This window comes from Dipodomys spectabilis, unplaced genomic scaffold, assembly GCF_019054845.1.
Source record: "Dipodomys spectabilis isolate Male_0828 unplaced genomic scaffold, ASM1905484v1 ptg000140l, whole genome shotgun sequence".
NCBI lineage: Eukaryota > Metazoa > Chordata > Mammalia > Rodentia > Heteromyidae > Dipodomys > Dipodomys spectabilis.
In genome coordinates, this window is record NW_024870817.1 from 4890155 (window position 1) to 4904584 (window position 14430).

The 14430-nt window shown below is 34.4% G+C and overlaps 1 protein-coding gene across 2 annotated transcripts in view; it reads left to right on the top strand.

Moving 5' to 3' along the window:
• Window positions 1-14430, top strand: part of St8sia4 (ST8 alpha-N-acetyl-neuraminide alpha-2,8-sialyltransferase 4) — a 93332-nt gene that overhangs the window by 38030 nt on the left and 40872 nt on the right. For both annotated transcript variants that reach the window (XM_042690832.1, XM_042690833.1), the window contains exon 4: window positions 12792-13085. In XM_042690832.1, the coding sequence (XP_042546766.1) occupies window positions 12792-13085 (294 nt within the window). The remainder of the gene's footprint in view (window positions 1-12791; window positions 13086-14430) is intronic.

Consider the following 14430-nt stretch of genomic DNA (forward strand, 5'->3'; position numbering starts at 1 on the left):
GCTTGCCTCCCATGCATGAGTTCCTAGGTTCAATTCCTCAGCACATGAGCAAAAAAAGCCAGAAGTAGCACTGTGGCTCAAATAGTAGAGTGTCAGCCTTGAGCTGAAGAGCTGAGGGACAGTGCCCTGGACCAGAGTTCAGGCCCCATGACCGATCAAAAAAAAAAAAAAAAAAGGATACAGGTTGACCTTGTACCAATGTGATGTAAAAGACACTATGTTGGGGGTGGGGGTGAGGAGTTAAGGAGGTTGGGAGGAAAAGGATGGTAGGGGAAAAACAAAGGGGGGGGGGTAACAATGCTCGATAGGAAACAATGCTCATTACCTTACTCATGTACTTGTAAACCCTCTCTACAGCATCTTTACAATAAAAACATATATTAAGGAAAAAAGGATATTTTTCCTACCAGCTCTGCAGTGTCATATAGTAGATTTTTTATTTTTATTTATTTTATTTTATTTTTAATATATATTTTCATTGTAAAGATACTGTACAGAGGGGTTACAATTACATGAATAAGGTAATGAGTACATTGCCAATCGAGCATTGCTACCCCCTCCTTTGTTTTTCCCCTACCATCCTTTCCCTCCCCCCCTCCTTAATTCCTCCCTCTCCCCCTGCCCACTGTGCCTGAAATTGTAAAGTTCATTTTCAACATAGTGTCTTGTACATCTCATTGTTACAATGGATCAACCTGTATCCATATTTATTTGTGAATTGCAAAGGGAAAAATAGTTTTCCATCATGGATGATAAAAATACCAACTGCAATATTTCATGAGTACTGCATACTCTTTTCCTTCTTTCTTTCTTTCTTTCTTTCTTTCTTTCTTTCTTTCTTTCTTTCTTTCTTTCTTTCTTTCTTTCTTTCTTTCTTTCTTTCTTTCTTTCTTTCTTTCTTTCTCCTTCTTTCCCTCCCTCTCTCCCTCCCTCCCTCTCTCCTTCCTTCCTTCCTTCCTCCCTCCCTCTCTCTCCCTTCCTTCCTTCCTTTCTTTTCTTTTCTTTCTTTTCTTTCTTTTGTTTGGTTGAAGGGATTGAACTCTTTGTGCTCAAAGCTACTGCTCTACCACTTGAACCATACATAGCACCACTTCCTGCTTACTGTTGTTAATGTACAGCAATTTTAAGGACATAAATTCCCTGATGTATCAGACCTTCCTTTTGCAAAACAGTGGTAACTTCTGAGCAATTATAGATCAGAAGATTAGCCCATCTTCATGAAGGTTATGGCCAGAGTGTGTTCTAATACATCCTGAGAATTCCCAATTAGTCACAGATTCCTAATCTAAATAGCTCATATTTTTTACACAAGACAATAAAAAAAGGAATTCTCAATCACTTTGAGAAGTTTCTCCCACTCATTTTTCTGAAATTTCTTTTTAAATTCCTCTCATAACAAAGGAATGATTTAGCAGATATGCTGACATTAATACTATACATAATTTCAAGGAATTTGATATTTATAATGAAAAAAATAAATCCAGCTTGGTGTGTTTAGATAGATAGATATTGTATATATATATATATTATAAAATATATTGAATATATGCACAATATGTATTATATGCACAATATATATTACATACATAATGCATTTATAAAAATATATGTTATTTTTGTAATAAAAATGAAAACCAATCAAGTTAGATTTTACTGCTCTATGATAAATGGTAGAATTAACAAATTATATAAAAATTACTTTGATTATCTATGTAGCAGAATATTAAATTTCTAACAATTTTTATGAAAAGTATGATGTTCAAGGAATGTAAAAATTAAACTTATTTTTATGTTCATATTTTTTATTTAGTTATGTAATCCACGTATTAAAATACTTGGAATGTAGAATCTAAAATCAGACCTTCTGGAACCCCAGCTCTAGCATAAAGAAGCCAAAATGATCATAGACTTATCAGCCTCTGTCTTTGTTTACTATTAGTAAAATAATGATAGTAATGGTCCATTAGGTTGGCATGAGAATTAGTTAGTTTGTGTACTTGTTTGCATGTGTGTCTATATACACTCATCTTTTGGAATATGCAGTTGACTGACTTTATCAAGCATTTTGTTTAAGATATTGTCATATTGAATGTTGAATGTTAAACTGATAGGCACTAGTGACGTTAAGAGAAGTTAGATATGACATGACGAACCTACTTTGTAGCAGGAGAAACTGACATAACCATGCAACCATTACACAATGTGATAAGTTCAAAGAGAGAGCTACTCATTATCACTGTTGTTTCAGTAAAAGCAAGATAGCACAAGGTAAACTCTTATTAGCCGGGCGCTGGTGGCTCACGCCTGTAATCCTAGCTACTCAGGAGGCTGAGATCTGAGGATCGCGGTTCAAAGCCAGCCAGGGCAGGAAAGACTGTGAGGCTCCTATCTCCAATAAAACACCAGAAAACCGGAAGTGGCGCTGTAGCTCAAGTGGTAGAGCGCTCGCCTTGAGCTGAAGAGCTGAGGGACAGCGCCCAGGCCCAGAGTTCAAGCCCCACGACCGACCAAAAAAAAAAACAAAAAAAAATCTTATTAAAGTGATCAAATTCAGGATTTGGTACTTAACTATGAAGAATAAAGACTTTCTACATAAAGGAATGTTCAACCTTAAGAAACAAAGTCATGGTCTCTAATAGATACTAAGTAGATCCTGGATCACTAGATTTTAAATTTCATTTATTACTGGATAAGATTACTCATACATGGCATATGTAGAAGCATGGAATTGGCAATTGTAAGACTATTCAATCATGTAGGCAATAGAAACATTAAAGTAAGAACAGTAAGTAAAAAGGGATCCCAGCTGGATAGTGGGGAGGTTTGTATACTAAACAGAATTTGATGGCTTGTAAGAGATGAGTATAAGAAAAGTAAAGAGTGCCTTGAAGTTCATTTTGCTTAGTGTCATCTTATATAGTCATATGTACATAGCTATTGAGCTATTCTGTTCATCTGCTAACAAGTGATTGAAAAGGGAAACCATGGGACCTATGTTTTTGGGTCTGGCTTACTTCACTTAATATAATTTTTTTCAAGTCTTTCCATTTTCTTACAAATGGGACATTGTCATTCCTTCTGATGGAAGCATAGAATTCCATTGTGTGTGTATATATCTATCTATATGTATGTATATACATATAGATATATATCAATCACATTTTCTTGATCTATTCATCTACTGAGGGGCAGCTGAGTTAGTTCCATATACTAGCTATGGTGAATAATGTTGTGTGTTAGCAGCTTTAGTATGGCCTGTTTGTGATCACTATGGTAAATGCCCAGAAGTGGGATTCCTGGTCATTGCAGGGCTCTAAGTGTAGCCTTTTGAGGAACCTCCATACTGCTTTCCAGAGTGGTTGAAATGAACTCCAAGGCATGGACACAAGAAGATTTTCTTTGTCTTTGTTGTTGCTGTTGTTTAATGAAGTGAGTGAGTTTTTTGTTTCCTTTGTATGTTCTTCCCTCTGTGGTATATCCCCTGCTGTCATTGTGTTTGATTTTGGTACCCTGGTCGTACACATATGTATATTTGAGTTAGGGAAGGGAAGAGAAACAACAGAATGATGAGATAAAGGACAAGGGTTAACCAGTGAAATGGCAATATGTACAAGACAATATGTTGGAAATGATCTGTACAACTTGGAGTTGGGGGTTGGGGGCAGGCAAAGTAGGAGAAAAATGAGGGAAGGGGAAATTTGGCAAGAAATGTACTCATTTATTACCTTACTTACATAACAGTAATCCCTCTATACATCACCTTGACAATTAATAAAAAAAAGGAAGTAAAGAGTGCAAAGGACTCTCTGATGGTCTTGTTTTGGTGACAGAAAAAAAGGGCTTATGACTTAATGTTAGGAAGTTAAAAAACAAAACAAAACAAAGTATTTACAGGATAAGGCACCTGTGGCTTACTGCTCTAATCCTAGCTACTCAGGAGGCTGAGATCTGAGGACTACAGTTCAAAGCCAGCCAAGCAAGAAACTTGGTGAGACTCTTATCTCCAATAAACAACCCAGGAAATGGGAAGTAGTGTTGTTGCTCAAGTGGTAGAGTACTAGCCTTGAGTTGAAGTGGTGAGGGATAGTGTCCAGTCCCAGAGTTCAAGCCCCACAACCAATAAAAAGCAAGAAAGAAAGCAAGCAAGCAAGAAAGAATAGAAAGAAAGAACACTGTTTTTTTTTTTTTGGTTTTTTTTTTTTACTTTGATCACTTGAATACATGTGACATTAAGGCAATGAGTGACTTCAGGAATTGACAGCAGAGGTGGAAAGATAGGTAAGGTTCTCTCACTAAGCCAAAAGAAACCTGGGAGTAGTAAAACTCTTCAAAGAGAAGCAGTGTGCACTGACAGAGATGACTGATACCAAAACTCTAGAAAATGTGGTCAATTCAAAAGGAATGATAAGTAATGATTGCTTGAATATTTGTTGTCTTTTTGACCACTTTACTCTGAATAATCATACTTGTTATTTGAGGGAATCCATAATTGTGGAGAAAGAGCCTTGTTGTCTACTATTAAAAAAAAGTAGAGCTGGTATTTTTACTCTAATTTCCCTGGCAGTAGGGAATGATAATTTCGCTGAAAGTTTATGACCTTAGATAACATGAGATTTCAAAGGCTAAATTCTAGTACTAGGGGAAAGCCAGTTACACTAGAAATGTAACCAATTATTTGAGGCTTTCATAATTTTACTCATTTTTATTACCCAACCAGCTTTCCAAGAAATCACTTTTCTTCCAGTTTAGCAAAAGTTGATTCTGGCTGTTGAATACAAAGAGCAAGAAGAGGTGACTTGAAGAGAAATTAGATAAGATCTAAGTAACAGATAATAGACACTACTAAAATTTAAGTAAACAAATGTCAGATGTAATCACAAAACAGTTATATTTTAATATAATTGTTATAATTTAATATAATTTAATAATTTAATATAACTGTTTTAATTTAATATAACAGTTATATTTTAATAACTGTTTTGTGATATATAGTTGTTTTTTATTTAAATTTTTTTGTAAAGGTGAGGTACAGAGGGGTTACAGTTACATAAGTAAGATAATGGGTGCATTTCTTTTTGAACAGTATTACCTCCTCCTCCCTCATTTTCTTCTACTTTCCCCTTCCCATCCAATCTTCCCCATCAAATCTTCCCTGCCCCAAGTTGTAACATTTGTTTCCAACATAGTGTCTAGTGAGTATCACAGCTGAATTGGTTTACTTTTGGTCTCAGTTTTAACAGTATAATACTGAGTGATCATATCTAAAGTCTCACTGAAATTACTCATTATAGCCTTTAGTAAATGAAGGAAGATGACACAACATAGTTACTGTGTACCTACTGTGAGATTATTAAGAAGTGGAATATAGTAACACAACAATTAGCTCCTTGAATTGATAGGTATTCATTCAGTTACTATTGCAGATTTTTTTCTGTAGCCTTTTGTCAATACATTGTCAAGTTACCAAGAACAGCCATTGAACTCTGTCTTCAATGTTCATTAATACACACAATTATGTAATGCACTGATAATTAGAAGTTGTTAGACTTTTTACTTATTTATTTTTCTGATCCTAGGGTTTGAACTCAGAAGCCCGGGCACTGTCTCTGGGCCTCTTTGAGCAGTTTATTGGAGATAGGAGTTTCACGGACTTTCCTGCTCAGGCTTGCTTCGAACCCATGATCCTCAGATCTCACCTTCCTGAGTAGCTAGGATTACAGGCATGTGCCACCAGGGCCTGGCTGTTAGATTTTTTTAATTGAGAAAAATTATCTAAAATCTACTAATCATTGCCCTTATGATATCTTTTTTTAACCACTTATTCTTGTTTCATTTTGTGCTACTATATTTTTTAAATCCTTTCTTGAAAGACATGTGCTAACTTGTAATTAGTCAAACCACTCAAAATTAAATAGGCTCCAAGGCAAAAACTGATAAATGCAAAATTTGATTAAAAATGTGTATTTACAATGAGACTTTCAGGCTATAATGCCTCTTCTTGAATAACCAGATTCATTCTTGCCAGTATGATGGGCTTAGCAAGTGTATTGTAATAAAGAAATACAGGTCTTTATTGAACCTGGGAAGAATTAGTTGATGTATCAGAGGATAGTTTTGAGTTTCATAATCCATTTAAGTTTATTGAATATAGTAACTCTTGTAGTAGTCTCTGAATATCTTGAAGTAATTTTTATTCTCTTACTATTTTTTTTTCTTTTATTTTGCTTATGTGGTGCTGAGGAATCGAACCCAGGGCCTCATGCATGCAAGGCAAGCACTCTACCACTGAGCCACCTTCCCTGCCCTATTCTCTTACTATTAAAAAAATATGAGATCTAGTGCTAAAGATGATCAATCCTTCCCACAGTATTTCATGCAGTCTTTAATAATGAGCACAATTCTAATAAAATATAAGCCTGTAAATAAGAAAGAGAAGAGCCTATACATCCTAGTATAATTACTTCAATTAAATGCAATAAAAAGACTTTTCTCATCTTCCACACCTAGGAAAACTCGATCCTAGTACCCATTTGTGAAGAGTGGTCTCAGGGTAGTGAGGAAAGGAGAATCTTACCTTTTAGCACGGAGATGTTCAGTTCAGACTAGCCATTAGGGTCAGTATGTGATGGAACACTCAACCAAGTCACCTCCACAGGGAGCTAAACTTGTAACCAAATATTTGTCCTGGTGATTCTTCTATATTACAAAGGATTAAGTGCATTAAGTGATACTTGAAATTTAAGGGTATTGAGTTTTAAATCAGCATCTACCATTTAGTCTTGAACTTGTTTACTCTTGAACAATTTACTGTAATTCAGTTCATATTTCTCATCAAGGCAAAAATATAATAGAGGCTCATTGTATGAATTACATACAATACTGTATGCAAGCCAAATGGCATCTAGCTCTGGATATGTCAAATAGTAACTTTTATATAAAGACATTCATTATTACCTATGAATTATTACATTATGAAATTTTAATTAGAGGATCTTATTCTTCTGAATATTTGACTTATAGTCTTCATTTTAAGTACAATTGATCATGTCTGCATGTCTGAAATTTCCCATATTCCCTGTAGACTCAAATTTATATGTTTAATATTTAAAATCATGACAATTTCGCTCCATCAGTCATCTATGCTCCAAGTTCTAGGAATCTAAAACTAAATTTTGCCCAAATTAATTTGCCAAATGTGTTGTAAAGAAAGTTTAGATTTTCCTAAGTGTTTTTCAGAATGATATTTCTATTTGTCATATCTTTCCATTTAGATTTGCCTAAAAGACTTTCTAAAGATTTACAATTACATTCGGGACTGGGAAGGTGGCTCAGTGGTAGAGTGCTTGCCTTGCATGCCTGAGACCCTGGGTTCGATTCCTCAGCACCACATAAGCAAAAAGAAAAAAGCCGGAAGTGGCACACTGGCTCAAATGGTAGAGCCCTAGCCTTGAGCTGAAGAGCTGAGGGACAGCGCCTAGGCCCAGAGTTCAGGCCCCATAACCGTACCCCTCCCCAAAAAAATTTACAACTACCGTAGATTGTAAAGGAAAGAGGATGATGCAAAAGAGATTAACACTGCCTAGGTTGTATTAATAACATAGGGAAAGAAATTTTAAGAGGAAATTAAATTCATTTCAGGTTCTCAATTTTTTTTTATTTCATGTCTCATAATCATTGTGATTCTCATTTACAGAAAAAGTTTAATGTTAGAACTATTTTTACTCATCAATGTTGCCTCAATAAAGAAAAACAAAAAGTAATTATAAGATTAGACAGGTTAATTTCCTTAAGGTCATGCATGTTGGGATGGAAATGCTAGTGCCACATGGCTACTGGCAGAGATGGCTAAAGAAAGAAAAGAAGCATTTTGCTTTAATATTTAAGCAGAAGTTGAGAAAATACTACATGCATGTTCAACTTATCAGTTTTTTCAAATAATTCTGCCTTATTGATCACCCTTGCCCAACACTACGTGATTCAATAATATGTTTACAATGAACAATTGCCTTTTTGTTTTGATTGAAAAGTGGGAAAGACAGTCTAATGTAATTTCTCAATTATACAAATCTGCTAGGATGAGTGTGATTTCTATTTTCACTCTGTGGATTTCCCAAGAAATTATATGACACTATTCTTCCCACCCTTGCCTGGAATGAAAACAAATCTGGGTTTGTGAAAAAATTTCCTCTTGTGTTTAGTCACATAATTATTTTTACGAGATGTGAGTTGTTTCCATTTATTTATGTCAAGTTGAGAATATTATCATTGTGAATCTTAGCAGCAAGCATAGCGTTTGCTGTATGTGCTTGTATTTTTGGGTGTCGATCCACCATACTAAAACTGCACATCTTCAAAATGATTTTTCATGTTAATTTCTTATAATTCTTTATGACAAATTGGCATTCCATTTGTAAACACATTTTAATCCTGTGATTCACAAATCAAAATCTTATCAAGAAGTTCTTTAATGTTTTGCTAACATTTAAAGAATCCTTATTCTCAAAAGACTTGAAGCATAGATGTTAAGGTAACATTCTCTATCTTTAAAATCCTTTGTTTAATAACTGCTTGGAATTTGTGCAATATCAGAGCTGAGTGGCTATTGTATTATGTGCTTAAGTCTTGGTTGCTTGAAATTAAAAACTAGCTCTCAATGTTAGAAAACTTTTTCCACATAATTGCCCATAATTCCAAAATACATCGTATGTATAAACATTGGGTTAAAATTGCAAAGTTAGATTTCACTTTTCTTTTTTTGGGGGGAGGGGGGAGGTCAGGTCATGGGGCCTGAACTCTGGGCCTGGGCGCTGTCCCTCAACTCTTCAGCTCAAGGCTAGCGTTCTACCACTTGGGCCACAGCGCCACTTCTGGCTTTTTTCTTTTTGCTTATGTGGTGCTGAGGAATCGAACCCAGGGCCTCAGGCATGCAAGGCAAGCCCTCTACCACTGAGCCACCTTCCCAGCCCCCCACTTCTCTTTTATATGCTATCAACCTTAGGATATGTTTCCTAATCACAGTGACTATAGCTCTTCATCTTGTGTGTAGATAATGCTTCTCCTGACCACAAGCTCAAGCGCTTTGTTTCAGGTCTATTTGGAGCCTACCTCCTTCACATCAGGAAAGTCAGACTACAGGTTACCTATTCTATCTCCTCTCTAACAGTACTGAGGGTGTAACCACAAACCTAAAAAAAAAAAAGCCAAGCCACAATCTTCCAGAAATAATATGACATGATTGTAAAAACAGGATTGCTTGAGGGAAGAACCAGAGGAATGGAGGAAGGGGAAAGGAAGGAATGACAATTGAATTGAAGTATATATATATATATACTTCAATATATATATATATATATATATGCTTTTATATATTGTGTGTATGTATATATATGTCAAAAGAAAGCTGCTTTACAATTAATTTACTTTAATAGAAATACATACTTTATTACCTTGAGAAATGAAGTCTATTCAATTTTATATGAAAGGAATTCTGAAGCTATTGCATGTGATATAGGGATGCAAAAAACAAACTCCAAGCAAATTCCAGTGGAACTGGAGCTTTTCCCACTGCTGCAGGAGTTTAATCAATAATGCAGAATCAACACAAAGAATTGAGAACATAACAGTAATAAGAAGCTTGCGTAACAAATTCATATGTCTGATTTGTCAAAAGCAGTTTGGTAGCAAAAATTGAATTTGAAGAAAGACAACATAGCCTAAGTCTCTTCAATGATCTGCTAATCTATGTGATCAGCAGTTTTGGCTCATAAAATTCCATTATTTTGAAGTTGGATGCTCACTTATTTTATACAGTTAAGAATAACATGAGCCTCATAAATACTTGACATATATCTCGGTTAATTCTGAATATTATAATCTCTAAGAAGATTTTTAGAAAGATTAAGATTTTGTGATTGAGATCATATTTATATTCTTGCTTTATCATCAGTATTGTTGCTAGTAATAATCATGAGTTTACCCAATTCCTGAACTGCTGAATTGCATGCAACATAGCTGGTTGGTTATTTGGGCTTAATTTCCCCCCCTTGAATATGTTACTTTCAGTCAATTATATGATGACACATCTGGCACATGCACAATGATTTACTGGCCACATGTATACATGATATTACTCTTTCTTTGCAGTAATAAGTATACATACTGCTTCAAAGAAAGTGACAAGCCAGATCCCAGCCCCAGAACAGAATGAATTTTATTCTGTCGTTTAGCCTTGTGGTTTTCATTCTACCAGTTACCATCCTTTGTAATGTCTGTTGGGGTCATGTTCAAGTTGTCACAATTCTACAAGTGAATTTATTATTCTCTGATTGTGATTACTCATTTTATATTCATCAATGCTTCCAAATATGTTGGTTTGTTTCCTAGACCAACAATACTCCCTAGAAATATTCTATAATCTTCATTTTGCTTTCAAAATGGAAAATATTCATCTTCAATACACAAATTGATCATCATCTGGCTTTCTAAAGAGGTATATGCCAGACAATTTTGATATATAAGACCATGTGTATGTGTGTATATGTGTGTGTGTGTATGTGTGTGTGTGTGTGTGGTCTTAAAAGAGTACATGTTGGCAATGTATGGGGTAGCTTGGGGAAATTTAATATTAATATATGTGGTTAAAAATTTAAGTAAAGAGAGAACAATTAAGAACATATTATTCATGAAAAAATAAAAAGATAATCAAGCAGATGTAGTTTTCACTCTCTTTCACATGTTCTTATGTTATGGAGAAAATGAAGTAAGAATATTCTAAAAGCAATTATTGAAGATTGTAGCAGAAAAATATGTATGCTTTCTCTCCTCTGTCTGTCTCTCTGTCTCTGTCTCTGTCTCTCTCTCTCTCTCTCTTACACACACACACACACACACACACACACACACACACACCCTTGGGTGGCATGTCAGTTTGAATGTTTGTAAGTTCTAGCAAATTTTGTGTGAAGAACAGGTCATAATAAGACCTTCAGAATATACTTGTTTTTCTCTCAGAAATTAGATTCATGTTAAATCAGCTTGATTAGTACTTCAAATTCACTTTAATATTTGTGTGGTTGACATGTTAATGCTTCTAATATTATCAAATCTTGGCTATCCCATGAGATCATGGCAGAATGTATACTTTGACATATGTTCATGTGCAGCAGTGGTTTTGCAAAGCTCTCCTGTCCTACATGTGCTACGGTAATGGGAAAGATTAATATCTAATCTTAATCAGTAGAATGGCTTTTGTGTAGGAAAACAAGTTTTCTTTATTTTATGATATGATGTGTTTGAAGATAGTAGAATTGAAAATGCAAAACTCTTTTAAAAATACATATTAAACTTTAATTTACAGATTATCATCTGCTAATATTTTTCTCCTTAATAATATACTTTAGGTAATTAAGTGTGTGAGATGAAAGTGTATGAAATGAAAGAGATTGGTTGTTATAACTAATGAAGAGAATTGGGCAATAACAGAAAGCATTAATTAATTGAGATAAGGAAGTCTAAGCAGGTAGAATTTTAATAGCACAACACACCTTGACGTTTTCATTAAAATTTAACCTGTTTGTGAATTAATTAATGTAACAAAATATACAAGAAGAGAAATATAGGAAGTTTTATAACACAACCAAACCTCAAAAATGCCTAAATATAAAATTTATTCAATTTACTTTCTCTTGGAGTACTGATAAAAGGAAAGTTAAAAGCTGTATTTTCAGTGTGTGCGTGTTTCATCAAGCTGTAGATTAAATAAACTGACATTTTTCAGATGGTAAATTCTTGTTAGTTTAAATTCTTTTTAAAAATTTATCATCTGATTAAGACCTGCTTCTTTTTTTATTTTAGCAAGTTAAAACAGGTTTTTACAAAAGCAATTTCAAGTCATGTAGCCAAAGATTAATGTGATAGAATCAAAGGAACATCACAAATTAGTAGCAGAAAAATACAAGGTGTTTTTCAAAGAAGTTTTCTAGTACAACAGTAGAAACAAGCTATGTGAATAACATCAGGTCCAGGCTTTTAATACATCCACGTGGTTCTGTGGAAAGATCAGTCTCACACATTCTAGTTCTTTCTTACTAATGTATTTTCTAGACATGGAGATGACCTAATAGGAAAAATAGGTACCCTGAGGATCTCCCTGTAAAAAACAGAAAGGGCAATATTTTTATCTCATACTAAAAACTTTATTACTTTCCTTAAAATTCTCAGATAGTCATATTTATTCTGATATCTCCATTTTCTTCCCCATAAAGGCCAATAGCAGACACTTGTAAATTTGGTTTGTGGAAACTGCTGTCAAGAACTGATCTTTTTCTCTAACTTCAGAGTACAGAAAAGTCAGACTCTGTGTGTAAAGTTGATGAACAGAGTTACGTTTGACAAGCAGAGCAGATTGGAATATCAAGTCCAATGTGTTTTACTTACAGAATGGCATATGGTTTAGACTGCTTTTGGCATGCCAACTGAGCCTTTGTGAATTTACCAATGTAAATTTGCTTATTATGAATTCATATCTTATAGCATTGTGAAAATAAGAATAAAGATTATTCTTAGACAACAATTTGAATATAAATGGCACTTTGAGTCCAATACTTGATATGCATATCCTAAACATGTGGTGACATAGTCAAAATATAATTTTACCATGTATATTATATTTGGATGTTTTTATATGTTGGAGAATAGCATGCTCAACCTTCATTCTTCTTTTCACACATATGTTTTATGAGGGACTGTTTCATATTTATTTTTCATTTGTCCATTAATTGTTTCCTCTTTAGGTGTAATCTAGCTCCTGTGGTGGAGTTTGCTGCAGATGTGGGAACTAAATCAGATTTTATTACCATGAACCCATCAGTTGTGCAAAGAGCATTTGGAGGCTTTCGGAATGAGAGTGACAGAGAAAAATTTGTGCATAGACTTTCTATGCTGAATGACAGTGTCCTTTGGATTCCTGCTTTCATGGTCAAAGGAGGAGAGAAGCACGTGGAATGGGTTAATGCATTAATCCTTAAGAATAAACTGAAAGTGCGCACTGCGTATCCATCACTGAGACTTATTCATGCTGTCAGAGGGTAAGTGACTGGAAAGGACAAATCTGTCCTTGGTACAGTAGAACTCATAATAAACATTTTTCTATATGGAAGGAGCCTTAGTGCAATCTCGCCTGGCTATAGATTCCTTTATCTTATAATGGCTACTCTATTCATAAACATTACTTTATTTTGTGTACTCATTTTAATTCATCCTCCTGAAAAAGCTGTTGTTGAACTTGTCCGTTATTTATATCTGCTCACTGATTTTTTTCTTTTCTTTTCTTTTCTTTTGTTGGTCATGGGGCTTGAACTCAGGGCCTTAGTACTGCCATCCAGTTTTTTTCACTAGTGTTAGAACACTAGCCTAGCTCTAGTACTTCTGGTTTTCTGGTGATTAATTGGATATGAAAGTTTTCTGATCTTTTCTGCTGGAGCTGGCTTTGAATCACAATCCTCAGGTCTCAGACTCCTGAGTAGCTAGGATTACAGGTATGAGCCACCAGTATCCAGCTCTAACCACTGATTTTTATATTTAGCTATACTACAGGGTAAGAATCCATTGTAAAATTGATAAGTAAGAAGTAAACATAAAACAGAAATGCTAAGGGTTAATAGGCAATATTGAAAAAGTATGAATGGAAGATGTATTTAAAGAGTAATTAAAAATAATCTGTAGCTAAGAGGCTTCCAGGGAGAAGAAAGAAATTCTCTGAGATAATATGTTCAATGCTTCACCCCAAAGTTGCAGTCACTTCTACAAATTAAGACATTTCTCTTTTATCAATATATGTTTAATAAAATATGATAAGTAATCTCTTGTTTAAAAGTAGTAAATGGCCAGTAGACCAAATGTAACCAGTTACACAGTAAGTATATAAAGTGTATAACTCATGGATGTTAATTCTGTGTATTTATTGAATGTGTATTAAGTATCAGATACTGCAGACAGAAAAATGAAAAACAACTGATCACTAATTTTAAAAAAATACATTGGCTTATGCTAGCTACTGAGGAAGTAAAGGCCTAGATAACTGCAATTTGAAGCCAGCTGGGAGCAAAACTCTGTGATAGTCAATCTCCAATTTACCAGCAAACTGTCATGCTTCAGGCATGACTCAACTGTGCTAGCCAAGAGCAAGAGTGTTGAGTGTGAGGCCCTGATTTCAAGCACAGAAAAAAAAAAAGGAAAAGAGAGGGATGGGAGGAGGAACAGGAAAGAAGGGGAAAAAGAAAGAAAATAAGACAACATAAATATATGTACAATGCATATATGTGCATATATAATGGTAAGATATGTGTATATATCCATATATACATATACATGTATATATAATGGTAAAGCATAATCAGAAGATATGTTTCTAGGAACAAATTATTTTTTCCT